Consider the following 19,975-nt stretch of genomic DNA (forward strand, 5'->3'; position numbering starts at 1 on the left):
AATCAGTAGGAATTTAAAAAGCACGTACATGAAGTGCCTGGTGTTCTGACAACTTGAGAAAGTTATCAGAAATCAGAAAGTTGACAACTTATAGAAAGTTCTTGAATTGCCACATAAAAAACCTAGCCCTAGGTATTTTGAAGAAAAAAAAAATGCAGTGGGAGAGCAGGATTTATGGTCTGTGAGCTGTAGACTAATTCTAATAACATTTTGTATGAGTTTTGGTTTGTGCTATCAAACAAACTCCCTTCCTTACGTGAAACCACCTTAAGAGGTTTGAACTATGATTAATGGGCTCACATTAAGAAGGCTTGTGAATCATTAACTGAGTATCAGACAAGTTGTGAGGAACACAGATTATTAGGAATGTGAGGTTTCAACCCGTCTGCTAACTGAGGATGCCAAGGCCTGAAACCTGGCCACATAGGGTACCCTTTTCATGTTCTCATCAGTTACTGATGGTGAAGACCTAGGTAAATATTTTTAAAACTCTAATTAAAAGTAACTCTTAGTAACACCATTCCCTTGGCAGTGACCTTCCTCAGTTCAGTTCAGTCACTCAGTCATGTCCAATTCTTTGCGACCCCATGAATCGCAGCACACCAGGCCTCCCTGTCCATCACCCACTCCCAGAGTTCACTCAAACTCATGTCCATCGAGTCGGTGATGCCATCCAGTCATCTCATCCTCTGTCGTCCCCTTCTCCTCCCGCCCCCAATCCTTCCCAGCATCAGGGTCTTTTCCAATGAGTCAACTCTTCACATGAGGTGGCCAAAGTATTGGAGTTTCAGCTTTAGCATCAGTCCTTCCAATGAACACCCAGGACTGATCTCCTTTAGAATGGACTGGTTGGATCTCCTTGCAGCCCAAGGGACTCTCAAGAGTCTTCTCCAACACCGCAGTTCAAAAGCATCTCAGTGTCTTATCTTTTTGCCTTTTCGTACTGTTCATGGGGTTCTCAAGGCAAGAATACTGAAGTGGTTTGCCATTCTCTTCTCCAGCTCCCGTGGGAATACAGTGACTAATGAGGACAGAAGGCTGGTAACAATCAAACCTGGCAGACTGAAGCCTCTCAACAAAGGAGAGCAATTGGCGCTCAGACGTAAGACATTGTCTCAAGGCTCAGGTCTTTGTGGTTTTCCCAAAACAAACTGCTCACTTGCCCAGGCCCCGTCGCCAGTGTAAGCCTGACAGACTCTCGCCCCAGGAATCCATGCCAGAAATCTGCCTTGATGTGAGAGGTGGGCCCAAGTCACTCTCTGAAAGCCCACTTCAGTTCTGTTCATGAAATGAAACCAGAATTCAGGACTAGAGGGAGAATTTGACCAGCTAACATCTGGTAGCTCCAGCTCTGCCATCAAATGGCTGGACCCACTTGGACAAATACAGCGCTCTCAGAGAAATATGTGAGGAGTTGAAGTCTTTCTACTAGAATAGAGGTAATCATACTACCTTGGTGCTCTCTCTCTTGTCATCAAAAAGCTCCGTCTTGAAGCATTTGCCATTAAGGGAAACGGAGGCAGACGGTTCTGAGTCGTGGAATTCGGACAAGGTCAAAGCACTGAGCTGCTCCTCCAGGGAGAGGACCAGACCTTCACTCTTCAGCTCCGTCGGATCCAGGGCCTGCGCAGAATCAGACAGGGGACACAGCAAATGGGCGGCTGAGGCAGCAAGCCATGGGACTTGCAAAGTGCTGACTGTTCAACACTGCACGTGGCAAAATGTTTTGTAATTTACCATCAGTACCCCCGTGAGTAAACCCAGATTAAAATGAAGTCTTACAAGTTTTTCTCACTAGATCAAAAATAAACCAAAGTGGAACTTTTTAGAAAATTGCCAGATAGACTACGAGATTATTCTATTTGCCCCAGCTAGAAAAATAGTTAATTAAGCTATTGATAATCAAGACATAATTTACAGTACTACCAAAAAAAAAGACACATTACTTCAATGCCTCAAAAAAATATTTCAATAAAAACTTTTTAAATAAAAAAAATTTTCAAGTACTAAGTAGTTTTTTTTTTCTGTTTGTAAAAACGATATATGCTTATTATAGAAAATCTGGAAAAGTTCAAAAGAGTATAAAGAAAAGAATCATTGATAACCAAGGAGAAAATAATATAAATTTTAACTGCCAAGGAGGAAAAAAAGTAACACATTTCTCTTTTTTTCATTGAAGTAATTTAAAGTTCTGTTAGTTTTAAGCATACAGCAAAGTGATTCAGTTTTATATCCATATATATTCTTTTTCAGGTTCTTTTCCATTATAGGATATTGTAAGATACTGAGTTTAGTTCCCTGTGCTATATAGTAGGTCCTTGTTGTTACCTATTCAATATATAGTAGTATGAATATGTTAACCTCAAACTCCTAATTTATTCCTCCTCCTAGCCCGCTGCTGTCCCCTTTGGTAACTGTAAGTTTGTTTTCTATGTCTGTGAGACTATTTCTGCTTTGTAAATAAGTTCATCCATATCATCTTTTTGGATTGCAGTTGTCTTTCTCTTATTTACTTAATATGAACTCTCTAGGTCCATCCATGTTGCTGCAAATGGCATTATTTCATTCTTTTTTTTTGACTAATATTTCATTGTATGTATGTATGCATATTTGTACATATATATATATATATGTATACATACCACATCTTTTTTCTCCATTATTCTGTTGATGGACATTTAGGTTGCCTCTATACCTTGGCTACTGTAAATAGTGTTGCTATGGACACTGGGGTGCACGTACCTTTTTGAAATAGTTTTCTCTGGCATGTGCCCAGGAGTACAACTGCTGGATGGTGTGGTAACTCTACTTTTAGCTTTTAAGGAACCTCCAGGCTAAGTTCCATAGTGGCCACACCCATTTACATTCTCACCAACAGGGTAGAACGGTTCCTTTCTCTCCACACCATCTCCAGCATTATTCGTAGACTTTTTAATGATAGCCATTCTGATCAGTATAAGGTGCTACCTCATTGTGGTTTTGATTTGCATTTCTCTAATAATGAGAAATATTGAGCATCTTTCAATGTATATGTTGGTCATCTGTATGTCTTCTTTGGAGAAATGTCTATGTGGCTCTTCTGCCCATTTTTTGACTGGATTGTTTGGCTTTTTGATATTACCTGTATGAGTTATTTATGTATTTTGGAAATTAATCCCTAGTCAGTGGCATTGTTTGCAAATATTTTCTCCCAATCCATAGGTTGTCTTTTCATTTTGTTTACGGTTTCTTTTCCTTTGCAAAACCTTTTAGGTTTAATTAGGTCCCATTTGTTTATTTTTGCTCTTATTTCCATTACTCTAGAGAACAAATCCAAAAACATATTGTGGCAATTTATGTCAGAGTGTTCTGCCTGTAACATATTCTTAATTATGAATGTGTCTCTATCCATTATAGAGACAACTTTTCCAATTGTATAAATACTTGAGTTTTCATAACTAGACTTATTAGCTTTATGACATCCTAAAATTCCAAAGTATTCACAAATGGTTTCCTTTCTAATGAGGTACTATTTTCTATTCTAAAATAAAGCTATTTTAAAAAATAAAATAAATAATAAAAACTGTTCTGAACATCATGGGAATTATCTCAAGATCACTAACGATTAAAATACGGTAAAATAAGCAGTCTCCTCTTTGCTGCCCCACCAACATACAGAATACCCTCAAATCCCATCTTGCTTGAGCCCAGCTACAGGACGCTGAGGCGGCCTTCTCCGCCGCCCCTCAGGGCCCCACACAGGCCCTCTGCTTACCGACTTCAGCAGAGACAGGTGGCAGCAGCACTGGCGGAGCCTCAGCAGCTGTGACAGTATGTGGACGGTGCTGGAGGTCGCCCAGGTGGCTGCCATGGAGGGCCCAGGCCCGCTGGACCCAAACTCCTGGGCCACTTCCGAGAAGGAAAACAGACACAGCAAATAGTACAATGTTTAAAACAGAAACATGGGGAAGAACCCTGAACTAAATGAGGAGATTTGAAACCTTCTTTGATCTGAGGTTCAATAACACTGTTCTAACTCACTTCTCTACTAATGAAGAAAAACGAAATACACATTTTCTCTACAGACCTATTGTACCTGCATTTTAATAAAACAGATTTCGGAAATAACTAAAAACAAGCTTACATTACCAGGTCCAGTGCTTGCAGATTATATTTTACTTTAGTTTGAGGTTCCAAGCTAAGGTCAAGTCTCTGCTATCAAGAATTCATGACTCGCCCCCCGCCCCGCCCCACCCATTTCTGTAAGTTTACCAAATCTGCATCCACATTTTCATGAGTCTCTATGTAGAACTGTCCACTGCTCACCTCTATCGAATGGGTTGTCAGGGCTTCTTCCAGACTGGTTGCTCCCACTTTCATGTCTTTTTAGATAGTACTGCAGAGCCAACCTGCCTCAGATCAAGAAACAAAATGCACATGTAACAGTTACTAAGACCAAACAGGTTTACCACGGTCACTGCTGAACTGTGATAGTGGTAGGACCTTGAAAAATTGTATAAGTGGACTTGTTGGACTTCCCTGGTGGTCCAGCGGTTAAGGATCCACCTGCCAACATAGGGGACATGGGTTCAGTCCCTGCTCTGGGAAGATCCCACATGCAGTGGGGCAACTAAGCCTGTGTGCACAACTACTGGGCCGGCATGCTTTAACCCATGAGCCTGTGCTCTGCAACAAGAGATGCCACCGAAATGAGAAGCCAGTGCACCACAAGGAAGAGCAGCTCCCGACTGCTCCAATTAGAGAAAGCCTACGTTCAACAACAAAGACCCACCACAGCCAAAAATAAGGTAATTTAAAAAGCAGTGGAAAAGTGGACTTGTTAAATGAAGGCAGGCTCACAGCAAGCACTGGCCAAAGGTAATAAAAATAATTACTTTAAAAGCTAAGCCATTTAAAAATGAGTAATAAATATTAACAAGCTTATTGATACTATAAAATATTAGTATTACATTCTATATCATTTAATATTAAATATGTAACAGTAATATATTATTAATTAGTTAATATTAATATTAAAATGTTTATTAAGAAATATAAGATCTACAAAGAGAAAAAACTTGACCACTTTGGAAGATTTGATGAACAGCTTCTTAAAAGCTCTAGTGAGAGGCTGGATAACAGGTCAAAGGTCAAAGAGATGTACTAGGTTGGCCAATACTTTCCTAATACACCCCCACAACGACCAGAAAGACCTGGTGACAGTGTGCATACCCTAGACCTTCTATGCAAGAAAGCCAGTGAACAGGTTCACAGTGTATATGAGACAAAGGTGAGCTGCAGGCGAGGTGAGAGAACAAGGGAGCTTTTTAAAAAAGGAACACAGATATTCAGCTTGTCAACAATACTGTAATTGCAGTTAGAAGAACCTTGATTCAATCCCAAGCAAGAACAAGAATAAAACAACAGCAGTGAGAAGGTGCTTCTTCACAGCACATACCTCGATCTTGCAAAAAGGACACTATAAACAGTCTCTTCATCTTCAGAGAGTTTTAAATGGTGCAACTGAAATTTACGCTGGGGCAGCACCACCTGGAAGAGTAAAAGACAAAAGTAGCTGCAATGAAGTTCTACAAATTAACTGAATATTACAGAGCATGTCCCCCAGAGCTCACACTGGAAATCTAGTCAACTCTTGGACGGCAGCTCCCACCCTCCCTTGAAAGCAGAATGGCTCTGCTGCTGCTACTGCTAAGTTGCTTCAGTCGTGTCTGACTCTGTGCGACCCCATAGATAGCAGCCCACCAGGCTCCGCCGTCCCTGGGATTCTCCAGGCAAGAACACTGGAGTGGGTTGCCATTTCCTTCTCCAACGCATGAAAGTGAATAGTGAAAGTGAAGTCTCTCAGTTGCGACCCCATGGACTGCAGCCCACCAGGCTCCTCCGTCCATGGGATTTTCCAGGCAAGAGTACTAACACACCACAAAACAGGCCAGCTATGACCCTGAGGGCAGGACAGCAACGCAAGGGCCTCTGTGTAGGAACATGGGAGACGCAGAAGCTCCTGAAGCAAAGGCCATGGCAGTGCAAGCAGAGTCAGGCTGTGGTCCCCCTCCTTCCTGACCACCTCCCACATCCACCCAGGGACAAGTGTCAATGGGATTACCAAGGGCTTGCCGGTGGAGTCTAGCTGGTCCTTTGTTCTCCTCAGCAAAAGGCTCCTGGTTAAGATATTTAACCGTTCTCCTCCTTTCTTTGAGCCATTGTCTACTTGACTCTTCCACAGATTAAACTCATCAAATGGAGAACAACGGAGAAATCTTTTTCATTAGAGAACAGGAAAGAAGCATGGGAGGATGGAGGAGAGAGTCAAAGACAGACATAAGATGAAAAACAAATTAGGTTTTACATGTCATCCCAATCAATGTTAAAAGTCAATTTCATAGCAAAGCTCTGCTAGACAGAGCAAAACAATCCAAGTCAATAACCACATCATAAAACCACATTATAAAAATGTGCCCTTTCCCATTAAATTGACTATATCATCACAATAGGACATATAACCAATAGCTAGAATTCATTCCTAAAGGTTTAAAGGCTAATATAGAAATTCTATATCCTCTTATGAGGTGACTTAAATAAAAGCAAATATTTAAAAATCAACATTCTTTTCTGTTTGCTTGAAATAAATTGTAGCCCTGACCTCAGGCCACATGTTTTCAAGCAAAAGTAGCTCAAAACATTACTAGGACTGAAGAAAGTCACTTCTGTTTCCTTTAATTTAACTGGTCCTGTATTCTTCCACACAGAAGGACAGCATGTCATAAAAGTCCTATATCAGCCAGTCAATCAACAGGTTATATTCTCATAAATATTAATTCCCTTGTCCTTTACGACAGGTTTGTCACCTGCTGCACACGCTAACCTGGTGTACACACTGCTGATACGAGATATGAAATAATCAGGAAGGGTTACTGACAGGGCTCACATCTATCTCATCTCAAAGAGTCTACTCACTTCAGCAGTGAATACATGTCCAACAAGTTGTTCTGAATTGGGGTTCCAGTGACAGCCCAACGGGCTTGGGCCTGGAGCTTACACACGGCCATGGAAGTCTGTACCCGGGGATTCTTAACATTGTGAGCTTCATCCAATACGATTCGAGCCCACACTACTCGAAGCAAAGGTGATGACGTACTCTGGAAGAAACACAAGTGAAATCTAGCAAAACTATAGGAAAACATGTGTGTCTTCCAGGAATAAGGGGAAATAAGCAAACTTCAAAGACTCACTCTTATCTTCAAGTTCCAGGTACACACTGAAATAAAGATTAAGTTTAAGAAACCAAGAGCAGAAACTCAATGCGTACAAATAAACAAGTCACTTGACTTCCCCATTGTTGAGCATAAGACGTTTAAGGGTAAAATGTTTCCTAATTTTAGTTTTCTGTATTCTTTCAACCCACTTTCGAGCAATGGCCACAGGTAAGGGATACACTAGCTGTCAAGGCTGCAAAGTCATTCAATTAATAAAATATTTACTCACTTTCCCTAAATTTACAACAGTTCACTAAAAATTTACTAAAAGTCTACTTTGTTTTCTTTTCTGGCCATACCACACAGCATGTGTGGTCTCAGTTCCCCAATAAGAGATCAAACCCATGCCCCCTGCAGTGGAAGCGTGGAGTCTTAACCCCTGGGTCACCAGGAAAATTCCCTAAAAGTCTCCTTTTACATGTAAGATACTAAGCCAGACACAAAGATCATTTCCTCTCTTCAAGGAGCTCACAATCTAGCGGGGCAGAAAAAATAAAACAAGCATAAAGATCATTATATACAATGTATATACAGCAAGTCCTACTAGATGATTTAATACAGAACAGCAGGAATCTAGTAGGGTCTTGCTCACTGCTGTTTACCTGAAAATAGCATCTGGTACATGGCAGATACCCAGTATTTGCAGAATGAATGGAGTGTCAAGGTATAAGCCAGCAGTAGGTGCCAGGAGATGCATTTGAGCACAGAGGACAGCAAAGCACTCCATTCAGAGGGAGAATGGCTCAACAGCACGACAGAGTATGGAGGGAAGTACAGCCCTTGGTACAGCTGAGCATGGGGTGCCCCTGGAAGGGAGGCGGGCAGGTATTGGACAAGGGACACTCAGGAACGTTGAAGGTTTTAACCTGAAAGCTAAGAGAAACCATTGAGGAATCTGAAAAGTTAATCATCTGCAAGAAGGCAGAGCGGGTCCTAAGATAGGTAAGCACTCTAATCAGTTCAGTCACTCATTCCTGTCCGACTCTTTGTGACCCCATGGACTGCAGCACACCAGTTCCCTGTCCATCACCAACTCCCAGAGTTTACTCATTCATGTCCACGAGGCAGTGATGCCATCCAACCATCTCATCCTCTGTCATCCCCTTCTCCTCCCGCCTTCAATCCTTCCCAGGATCAGGGTCTATTCAAATGAGGCAGTTCTTCACATCAGGTGGCCAAAGTATTGGAGTTTCAGCTTCAGCATCAGTCCTTCCAATGAATATTCAGGACTGATCTCCTTTAGGATGGACTAGTTGGATCTCCTTGCAGTCCAAGGGACTCTTAAAAGTCTTCTCCAACACCACAGTTCAAAAGCATCAGTTCTTTGGCGCTCAACTTTCTTTATAGTCCAACTCTCACATCCATATGTGATTACTGGAAAAACCATAGCTTTGACTAGACAGACCTTTGTTGGCAAAGTAATGTCTCTGCTTTTTAATATGCTGTCTAGGTTGGTCATAACTTTCCTTCCAAGGAGTAAACTTCTTTTAATTTCATGGCTGCAGTCACCATCTGCAGTGATTTTGGAGCCCCAAAAATAAAGTCTCTCACTGTTTCCACTGTTTCCCCATCTATTTCCCATGAAGTGATGGGACCAGATGCCATGATCTTTGTTTTCTAAACGTTGAGCTTTAAGCCAACTTTTTCACTCTCCTCTTTCACTTTCATCAAGAGGCTCTGTAGTTCTTCTTCGCTTTCTGCCATAAGGGTGGTGTCATCTGCATACCTGAGGTTACTGGTATTTCTCCTGGCAATCTTGATTCCAGCTTGTGCTTCATCCAGCCCAGCATTTCACATGATGTACTCTACATATATGTTAAATAAGGAGGGTGACAATATACAGCCTTGACATACTCCTTTCCGATTTGGAACCAATCTATTGTTCCATGTCTGGTTCTAACTATGCTTCTTGACACGCATACAGATTTCTCAGGAGGCAGGTCAGGTGGTCTGGTATTCCCATCTCTTGAAGAATTTTACAGTTTGTTGGGATCCACACAGTCAAAGGCTTTGGTGTAGTCAATTTAGCAGAAGTAGATGTTTTTCTGGAACTCTCTTGCTTTTTCGATGATCCAACGGGTGTTGGCAATTTGATCTCTGTTTCCTCTGCCTTTTCTAAATACAGCTTGAATGTCTGGAAGTTTATGGTTCAAGTAGTGTTAAAGCCTGGCTTGGAGGATTTTGAGCATTACTTTTGCTAGCATGTGAGATGAGTGCAATTGTGTGGTAGTCTGAACATTCTTTGGCATTGCCTTTCTTAGGGATTGGAATGAAAACAGACCTTTTCCAGTCCTGTGGCCACTCCTGAGTTTTCTAAATGTGCTGGCATATTGAATGCAGCACTTTCACAGCATCATCTTTTAGGATTTGAAATAGCTCAACTGGAATTCCATCACCTCCACTAGCTTTGTTCGTAGTGTTGTTTCCTAAGGCCCACTTGACTTTGCATTCCAGGATGTCTGGCTCTAGGTGAATGATCACACCATCATGGTTATCTGAGTCATGAAGATATTTTTTGTATAGTTCTTCTGTGTATTCTTGCCACCTCTTCTCAATATCTTCTGCTTATGTTAGGTCCATACCATTTCTGTCCTTTATTGTACCCATCCTTGCATGAAATATTCCCTTGGTATCTCTAATTTTCTTGAAGAGATCTTCAGTCTTTCCCATTCTATTGTTTTTCTCTATTTCTTTGCATTGATCACTGAGGAAGGCTTTCTTATCTCTCTTTGCTATTCTTTGGAACTCTGCATTCAAATGGGTATATCTTTCCTTTTCTACTTTGCCTTTTGTTTCTCTTCTTTTCTCAGCTATTTGTAAGGACTCCTCAGACAACCATTTTGTCTTTTTGTGTTTCTTTTTCTTGAGGATGGTCTTGATCACTGCCTCCTATACAGTGTCTCAGACCTCCATCCATAGATCTTCAGGTACTCTTATCTATTAGATCTAATCCCTTGAATCTATCTCTCACTTGCACTGTATAATCGTAAGGGATTTGATTTAGGTCATACTTGAATGGTCTAGTGGTTTTCCTTACTTTCTTCAATTTAAGTCTGAATTTGGCAATAAGGAGTTGATGATCTGAGCCAGAGTCAGCTCCCAGTCTTGTTTTTGCTGACTGTATAGAGCTTCTGTATCTTTGGCTGCAAAGAATATAATCAATCTGATTTCGGTATTGACCATCTGGTGATATCCATGTGTAGAGTCGTCTCTTGTGTTGTTGGAAGAGGGTGTTTGCTATGACCAGTGCATTCTCTTAGCAAAACTCTGTTAGTCTTTGCCTTGCTTCAGTCCGTATTCCAAGGCCAAATTTGCCTGTTACTCCAGGTGTCTCTTGACTTCCTAGTTTTGCATTCCAGTCCCCTATAATGGAAAGGACATCTTTTTTGGTTGTCAGTTCTAGAAGGTCTTGTAGGTCTTCATAGAACCGTTCAACTTCAACTTCTTCAGCATTACCAGTTGGGGCATAGACTTGGATTATTGTGATATTGAATGGTTTGCCTTGGAAACAGAGATTATTCTGTCATTTTTGAGACTGCACCCAAGTACTGCATTTCAGACTCCTCTGTTGACTGTGAGGGCTACTCCATTTCTTCTAAGGGATTCCTGCCCACAGTAGTAGATATAATGGTCATCTGAGTTAAATTCACCCATTCCAGTGCATTTTAGTTCGCTGATTCCTAGAATGTCGATGTTCTCTCTGCCGTCTCCTGTTTGAGACGAGCCCTGCCGTGTGGACATGAGCCATGCCGTGTGGACATGAGCCATGCCATGCAGTGCTATACCATGTAGAGCCATGCCCTGTGGGGCCACCCAAGACGGGTGGGTCATGGTGGAGAGGTCTGACAGAATGGGGTCCACTGGAGAAGGGACTGGTAAACCACTTCAGTATTCTTGCCTTGAGAACCCCACAAACAGCATGAAAAGGCAAAAAGATAGGACACTGAAAGATGAACTCCCCAGCTTGGTAGGTGCCCAATATGCTACTGGAGATTAGTGGAGAAATAACTCCAGAAAGAATGAAGGGATGGAGCCAAAGCAAAAACAACACCCAGTTGTGGATGTGACTGGTTATGGAAGTAAAGTCCCATGCTGCAAAGAGCAATACTGCATAGGAACCTGGAATGTTAGGTCCATGAATCAAGCACTCTAGAGATCACCCAAAATACAAGAAGCTGTGAATATTCTATTGCACTAAGAATAAAAGTATATGCAAAAAAGCAGGTTTTGGAACAACACTGCATTTTCAGGGGGGAAAAGCCCATAAGAGTTATGCAATAAAGCCCCTACACAACTGAGACTAGGCTGGACACAGCAACATTCAGGTTTTTTCCCCTGGTTATTGTTTAGCCTCTGGCCCATTGTAGCCTTTTTCTTTGCAACCCCTTTTCCTGGGAGGTGGCGTAAAGGCAGGGAATAATGCCTTAATATCAAAATACTAGTCCTGACACTGAATACAAACCACATCCTGAGAGTACACCCCAAAGACTCTCAAACAAACACTGCAACAAGTGAAGCTTCCCTATATTTACACCATAATCAGCACAACTGCAATGTAGTCATTATTTCTAAAAAACAGCAAATTGCATCTCTACCTTCAGCACTGAGGAGGACGCCTACAGTAAAAGTGAAGGGACAGAGGAAAGACTCTTGTTTCCACAGAAGAAGCAGTACGAATGCTCATGACCCCAGTAGAGGGGACCTTTCCATCTCTGATGCTGTGAAAAGACTCCTGTTAAATAATCTGCAGTTCTGACCCTACTTCCCCAGCAGGGTCCACGCCTCACCTCCACACTGGGGTTTGCACCCGGGATTTTTTCGTCTTGTTTTGCTGTGGGAATCTCCTTGGCCAGGAGGCTGTAGGTGGTGATCACGATGTCATATGTGGAGAGGCTGCAGATATAAAACAAAGCAAATGGTAAACCATCCAGCATGATTCTGACAAAGTGAGACAGAGTTGATTTCCTTCACAAAAATCCCTCCAGCAGAACTCATTAATTTGTGTCAATTCACACACACACACCCTGAAGAGGTAAATTTTACACACTTGACTTCCTTGTCACTTACCACTGGTCATTTTTACAGACTACTCACTGTAACTAGAAGAGCCCCCCTCTTCCCAGCCAAGTCACAAAGGATCATCTCTGGCTGAGGTCAAATTAAGCTTGATGAGATCTGACAAGAACAGAAAGTTGGGCAGGATTGGAGTTTAATATTTAGTTAATTTGACACAGATGATTCTAAAGTCCCAAGGAAGTAAGAAAACTCTGAAGTACCGTTCATCTTATAACAATGGTGCTTTCTCCTCATTGTTCTGTAATGGATTCGTGAAAACCCATTCATCTAGCTTTGACATTTGGGCACAAAAATACATGCTGTACACTTTCAGCTCACCTCGCCTATACTCTTTACATGTAAAGATTCTTAATGAAAAGCACAAATCTTTCTCCAAGGAAACTTAATATTGTGTACCTGAGAGAACTTCAGCAACACTTTCGATAAAGACGACACGCGAATTTGGACAGGCAGTGATGCCTACTTGTTGCCGTAGCATCATATAAAGCTGTATGATGGAGAATGATTCCCATCAGTCAGCTAGTATACTCAGGACACCAAACCCAGTACAATCAAAATGCAAATCATATAAGATGGAACTGACTTCTAAACAAAAATCTAAAGTACTCCACGCTACAGAAGGCATGCAGGATGGCCACGACTGCCCTGATTCCTTTCGTCTGCTGAAATGACTACCAGTCATGAGAGCTGGTGTGCCCTTAAGACTTAAGGATCACCATTCTGGCAACTCACCCCCGAGAGACTACTGTGTTGTTCTTTAAGTGATAAAATATCCAGTATCAGGGGTTGGGGAGAGAGATTACTCAGATGGAAAAACAACTCAGTTCTTGACTAGATCAGCAAGCATTCAACCCAGACCATCATATCATAATTAAGAACAAAAAACGGGTCCTTTAAAACCAAAAGACAAAGAATAGGCCTACAATCACCATCTCGGGAAACATTTTCTTTCCTCCTTCCTGGTCATCCCCCTTTAGGAATTCAGTTAGGTTTAATCCTAAACTTTTGAATCTAAACTTCTTAGATGGTTCACATATGAAAAATACAGCCATAAACATTTAATAGCATATATCAACTAATCATTAATATTACATCAAGGTGCTCTGTTAAGACTGAGTTGGTTCCATTTACACTAACAGAAAGAGAATGTGAATTTGGAATCAGATATTCAATTATGAAACAATTGTGACATATTCCTTTTACCAGGGGAACTCCGCTACTGCCTAGCTGATGATTCAGGCACCTCAGGCTAACTTGCACGGCAGCCTGGCAATGGGATATAGCTCAGAACACCAATCCCTCTCAAGATGCATCCCTCAGCACAGGTGAAGGCTGTTTGGTGATGACAGTGCCCGTGGTCTTCACAAATACTATTAGCCTTGATTAAATGAAATACCAGAGAGCACACAAAGGTCAACATGACCCTTCAGCCAAGACGCTGGATATCTCAAACTGACGGCAACATTTCTGCACTTACACTTTTGCATGTTGATTCCGGTTTGGCCCGTGATAGAGACAGACTCTTAATCTGTTGCGGCTCACATGTTTCTCCACCTCATTTTTCCAGTGATGGATCAGAGAAGCAGGACAGATGATTAGTGTTCCATGAGAAATGGACTCAGAGGAGTCTTGAGAGGAGGGAAAAAAATCAACACCTAGTTACACTCATTAAATAGCTTTAACTTCTTCAAGGCATTACCTCTTTTCCTTGACTGATGTCTATTCACTTAATCAATATTTTTAACAAGTGTTGCTCTTATTTCTACATATAGCTTACACCTTGGAGATACTGCAGGCTTGGATCCAGACCACAGCAATAAAGTGAGTATCACAATAAAGAGAGTCACACAAAACTTTGCGGTTTCCCAGTACATATGAAAATTTATGTTTACACTACATTATAGTCTATTAAGTGTTCAACAGTATAATACTTTTTAAAAAGTTGCATAGTTTAATTTAAAAATACATATTTATTGCTAGACAGTGCTAACATCATTTGTAATCTTTTTACTGATGGAGGGTTTGAAGTATTCCAACAATTACCAAAATGTGACACGGAGACATGAAGTGAGGAAATGCTGGTGCAACAACGGTGCCAAAACCACAGGGTGGACACAGACCCTCAACATGTAAAAACACAACACTATTTGTGAAGTGCAATAAAATGAGGTATGCATGAAGTAGAATAGAAACTGGAAAAAATAATCTTTTAACTGAAAACAATTATTTGTTTCTTTTCCCCTATAAAAGTGGAAGAAAGAGAAGCTAAAAAGGGAGAGGAGAGTGGCTAGTACATTACTTCAGTTTAAAAAACCAAAAAACCTCAATGCACTTTCCCAGTGGCGAGAAGATAGAAGCTGGGTCATTTCCTAACTCTTCGTTGATTCATTAAAGGGCAGCATTATTACTTTTCTTTGAAAAGCATACCTTAATTATGTCCATACTGAAGAATAAGTACCAAATCCTCTAGGATAAGCAAACATTACTTCAGAACCAGATGGTGATGGCGTGTTTGTACCTGTGCAAAGACGTGTGCATCTGCATGTGCACACAGGCTGCTGCTCCACACAGGGACAGAGGACCCAGCTGCAACAGTGGTCAATGGAGGCCCGCAGAGCAGATGGCCAGATTCTTTGACTATCTAACCAACTGAGAAATGTATTTGTGTACATCCAGTTTACATGTGGTGTCAGCTATATATAATATACAGGACCTTTAAAGTACTTATACAGTTATTACATTTTAAAAGCAGAGATAGAAATAAGAGAAACTCCCTAGAATCTGGAAATTTCTGGAATTTCAGAAACATGGAAAACTGTCCACTATGGTGGCTGAAGTCTGAATTTGTTACAGATCTTCCTCCAGAAAATAATATTTTAATTATTTAGGTCTACCCTGTAGTTATGTTCTCAACATTAACAAAAACAATCACTAGGTTTAAACTAACATTTTTAGACTTTTAGCTCCCACCATAAAACTGTTTCTAATCACAGGTCAAGCTAACCTTATATTTAAAGGGAAAAAAAGATCACTTCTAGTTAGCATATTCAGTGTCAGAAATGACACTGTAGGAAAGTAACAGTTTTCCAAAAATTTAAATATGACCAAAGGCATCCTTTCATGGCTGAAAAACTTCCACTCCCCACTGCCTCACATGATTTAGGAAGTAGCAGGGTAGCAAGACACTTTGGAATACCATTTTTGGAAAGCCAAGTCAAAGCCGTGGTTTTGTCCTTTTCTTTGCTTTTCTTTTGGGTCAGGATGAGTGCAATCATTGTCAGGGTTTTTCCTAACCCCATATCATCCGCTGGAAAATGAAAACAAAAATAGGAGAGGTAATTACTTTGGGCAAGGAATCAGTTCAATTTCAAGAGATGCAGTTGGGGTAGATTTCAGCCTATTCCCTCTTGCCATTTATTTTGCGATCTAGGTCACAGACATTTATTATGACCTCTGTAAAATTTAAAACTTATTATTTAGATCTTATTTGAGTCTCTGTGTTTTATTGTTACTTATCCAATACATTCATTGGTATCTCTCTCAGTTTGATGATGTTGCCTGTGTGTATGTTAGTCTCTCAGTCATGTCCAACTCTTTGTGACCCCATTGACTGTAGCCCACCAGGTTCTGATGTCCATAGAATTCTCCAGGCAAGAATACTGGAATGGGTTGTCATTCCCTTCTCCAGGGGATCTTCCTGACCCAGGGATCAAACTCAGGTCTCCTACATTGCAGGCAAACTCTTCACCATCTGAGTCACCAGGGAAGTTCCAGATGTTGCCTAGTCGTCTTATTTATTACCCTGCAAAAGGACAAAGGTCCCAGTAGATATATCCTGCTACCCACTTTCCTGCAATTCTGGAGTTAGAGTTAACTCAAGATAGTCCTCACCATCCCCTTAACTTATTCATCAGTGAAGGTCATAAATGAGCATTTCTTGGGTACCATCATCATGCTAGTTACTAAGCTTATCCAATTTACTATTTACACCCTATAAAATGGTATTATCTTCTTTTCAATGGTTTAAATATGCACTCTGACATAAGCAGAAGTAAAATGTCACATGGGCTCCGGTTCAAGTTCTGGCTCTGCCACTGTGCAGAAGAGTTACCACAGCAGCTGACTACTCTCCTTTGAAAGGCCAGCTTACAAGGCTGGCTCTCGGCTAGCATGTGGAAACTCATTTCAGGAGGGGTTCCCCCCCTTCCCAGACTGGGAGAAGTGGCTCACTACACCTTAACTGCTTGGACCCACAGTACAGTTTATACTGAATGCCTTCTTTCCCTCTGGGAATCTAGAATTTCAGTACCTGCCAGCCTGAAGCTGCCTATGTGGGTTTTTATCCCTCAGTAAAAATCCTGGATGCCAAGTCTCTAACAAGCTTCCGTGGCTGTGTTTTCATATGGTGCTGCTGGAAGATTAAGTACACAGAGTGACTCCACTGGGACAGGACTTGAACCCAGTTTCCTCTAGACTGTGCCCCATGTGCCTTTTTCCCTTGCTGATTTTGATTTATATCAAATCAAAATAACTAAATTATTATTCAGTTTATTTGACTGCAATAAGTTACACCCATGAATATGATGCTGGGAAAGACTGATGGTGGAGGGCGACAGAGGATGAGATGGTTGGATGGCACCATCAACTCAATGGACATAAGTTTGGGCAAACTCTGGGAGATGGCGAGGAACAGGAAAGCCTGGAGAGCTGCAGTCCATGGGGTCACAGAGAGTCGGACATGACTTAGCGACTGAAGAGCAACATATAACTAAATGCTGTGCATTCTAGCAAATCATCCAACCAGGAGGTGAGCTTGGGGACCAAGACACAGCCACTTACTAGCTGTAGTGGACCTCTGTCACGTCTTCTGGAAGTTGAACACCTTGGAAATTTTTAGTGTGATGAGGCTCCAAAGCCGAGCCTGGGAAACTTGCTTCCTGCCTCCTCTGTAGCTAAGGCACCAGCAGCAAGCCCAGGCTCTACAGAGACTTACACTCACAGCAGACTTTGTTTCAGATGTGAGCAACTTCAGAAGATGAGGCTCCCCATGAAGCCCTCTCAACAGGAAGGGCTGGAGACAGCAGTGTGTGGCTCTGGGGAGCGGTGCTTTCCTCTACTGCTGCAAGGCACGGAGCAGCCATATCGTTCTCACAGGACATTCCATTGGTAAGTTGACTCTGGCCATTGCTCCTAGAAGTCTGGCCTCCAGCTTGGCCCTCCACATCTTCCAAAGATTCTGTGGGCCACCAGAGAATAAACCCTCCCTCTGCTTCATCAGCCAGAGTCAGTCTCTACTGCCTGCAGCCAAGACCTGACTGATCCTATGGCTGTGTACTCTGGAGCATGCAGCTTAAAGCTTCCTGACTGATCCTATGGCTGTGTACTCTGGAGTGCACAGCTGAAGCTTCCTGGCTGATCCTATGGCAGTGTACTCTGGAGCATGTAACTTAAACTTCCTGATTGATGTTATGGCTGTGTACTCTGGAGCCCACAACTTAAGCTTCCTGGCTGATCTATGGCTGTGTACTCTGGAGCATGCAGCTTAAGCTTGCTGACTGATGTTATGGCTGTGTACTCTGGAGCCCACAGCTTAAGCTTGCTGACTGATGCTATGGCTGTGTACTCTGGAGTGCTCAGCTTGAAGTTTCCTGACTTATCCTATGGCTATGTACTCCGGAGCACGTGGCTTAAGCTTCCCATACTACAGTTTCCTCATCTGTCAAATAAGGTGTTAAGAGTAGCTACCCACAACAGTTGTTGAGAGGACTGAACAAAGCAATGTATTTGTGGGCTCTTATCCCAAGGCGAGACTCACCCAAAATTCCTCCTTGTGGCTTCTGGCTTTCCCGCCATAGCAGCCAGGCTAATGCCTGCTTCTGGTGTGGCAGCAAAGAGATCTGACAAAGGTAGTAATCAAAAGTTAGGTACCGATTTCTGAAGAGAGGCCATGCTGGAGCCTGGCCACATGGACTCCCTCCTCCACTCGTTTACTTTCTGTAAGTGACCCTCCCAATATTCTAGCTGTCAGATAAGCCGCTCATTTCACCGTGAAGTCCTGGACCCCACTCTCTCACTGAGGGTCACCACGTGCCCTGGCCTGCCCACTGTTACCGTTCATGCCGACGGCCCAGCCTGTCTACCAACAGCTGCCTCTGTCACTCTCAAGTGACAGCTGCTTTGTCTGCTTAATCAGCCCAAGTCAAGAGCTCTGAGAGACCACCCTACTCCCACCAGCCGCTCTGCGGGCTCTTCCTCGTTCTCTCCTCAGCGTGAGTCTCCTCTCTGTGGGCACTGTCTCAGTCCGCAGTGCTAGTCATAAATGATGGCCCTTTAACTGGGGGCCTCCCTGCTAGTCTTCCCTTCATCCAGTTTATCTGGAATTCGGTGACATAAATAACTTTCTTAAAATATCCCTGCTCAAATTTCTACAGTGATTCCATAATATCTCTTAAGCTGTGCTATGTTTAGTCATGTCCAACTCTTTGCGACTCCATGGACTGTAGCCCGCCAGGCTCCTCTGTCCATGGGGATTCTCCAGGCAAGAATACTGGAATGGGTTGCTATGCCCTCCTCCAGGGGATCTTCCCAATCCAGGGATCGAACCCAGGTCTCCCACATTGCAGGCAGATTCTTTACCATCTGAGCCACCAGGGAAGCCCAAGAATACTGGAGTGGTTAGCCTATCCCTTCTCCAGAGGAATTTTCTGACCCAGGAATCAAACCGAGGTCTGCAGCATTGCAGGTGGATTCTTTACCAGCTGAGCTACTAGGGAAGCCCTCTCTTATGCTGCTGCTGCTGCTGCTAAGTCACTTCAGTCGTGTCCGATTCTGTGCAACCCCATAGACGGCAGCCCAACAGGCTCCCCCGTCCCTGGGATTCTCCAGGCAAGAACACTGGAGTGGGTTGCCATTTCCTTCTCCAATGCATGAAAGTGAAAAGTGAAAGTGAAGTCGCTCAGTCATGTCCAACTCTTCGCAACCCCACGGACTGCAGCCGACCAGGCTCCTCTGTCCATGGAATTTTCCAGGCAAGAGTACTGGAGCGGGGTGCCATCGCCTTTTCCACTCTCTTATGCTATCCTAGTCTAAACTCCTCCACCAATGCTAGGCTCCATAGCAAGAGACTGTGCTGTTACACCACCTGCTGCTCCCAGCTCAGGTGCTGCTGTTACCTGATCATCACTTAATAATATCAATATCTGATCTTCCCTCCGACCACCACTCCCTCTCACTGGTGTTTGGTTTCTACCCTATTTAAAGGCTTGCAGTTTCTTTAAGGCACAAATAATACTCCTGACCTAGAAAAACTTTTCCTTTGTTTCAAATGCCTTTGTACTTTGCATACACTTCACAGTATGTGACAATGCACATTTTCTGTCTTACAATGATTGTCTAATCATCTTACATTGACTGTACATGCATTTTTACTCCAACTAGTTCATTAAAAGCAGCAATTCGTCTGCATCCCTGTGGTGCCTATTGAAGCTCAATAAATGATAAATCCATCTGTTACTGCTACAGACATATAACTTAATGATGTTAAGGAAAAAAAAGTGTTTTTTTATTTTCACTGCTAAACAGAAAAAAAGCAAACACCTTAAGGGAAACCACTTGAGTGTGATTTGTAGAAAAGATATGTCAGAACG

The 19,975-nt window shown here is 42.4% G+C and overlaps 1 protein-coding gene across 3 annotated transcripts in view; it reads right to left on the reverse strand.

Annotated features, from left to right (window-relative positions):
* TTF2 (transcription termination factor 2) overlaps positions 1–19,975 on the reverse strand; it is a 48,842-nt gene that overhangs the window by 9,618 nt on the left and 19,249 nt on the right. For all 3 annotated transcript variants that reach the window (XR_005719364.1, XM_040230946.1, XM_040230945.1), the window contains exons 9-18: positions 18,145–18,226; positions 15,526–15,636; positions 13,807–13,957; positions 12,041–12,146; positions 6,955–7,136; positions 6,104–6,257; positions 5,438–5,529; positions 4,306–4,388; positions 3,755–3,888; positions 1,453–1,623 (exon numbers count right to left, since the gene is read on the reverse strand). Coding sequence is in view for 2 of the 3 variants with exons in the window: in XM_040230946.1 (XP_040086880.1) it covers positions 1,453–1,623; positions 3,755–3,888; positions 4,306–4,388; positions 5,438–5,529; positions 6,104–6,257; positions 6,955–7,136; positions 12,041–12,146; positions 13,807–13,957; positions 15,526–15,636; positions 18,145–18,226 (1,266 nt within the window). In the remaining variant the exon portion in view is untranslated. The remainder of the gene's footprint in view (positions 1–1,452; positions 1,624–3,754; positions 3,889–4,305; positions 4,389–5,437; positions 5,530–6,103; positions 6,258–6,954; positions 7,137–12,040; positions 12,147–13,806; positions 13,958–15,525; positions 15,637–18,144; positions 18,227–19,975) is intronic.

The sequence above is a fragment of the Oryx dammah genome, unplaced genomic scaffold (genome assembly GCF_014754425.2).
Source record: "Oryx dammah isolate SB20612 unplaced genomic scaffold, SCBI_Odam_1.1 HiC_scaffold_28, whole genome shotgun sequence".
Taxonomy (NCBI): Eukaryota; Metazoa; Chordata; class Mammalia; order Artiodactyla; family Bovidae; genus Oryx; species Oryx dammah.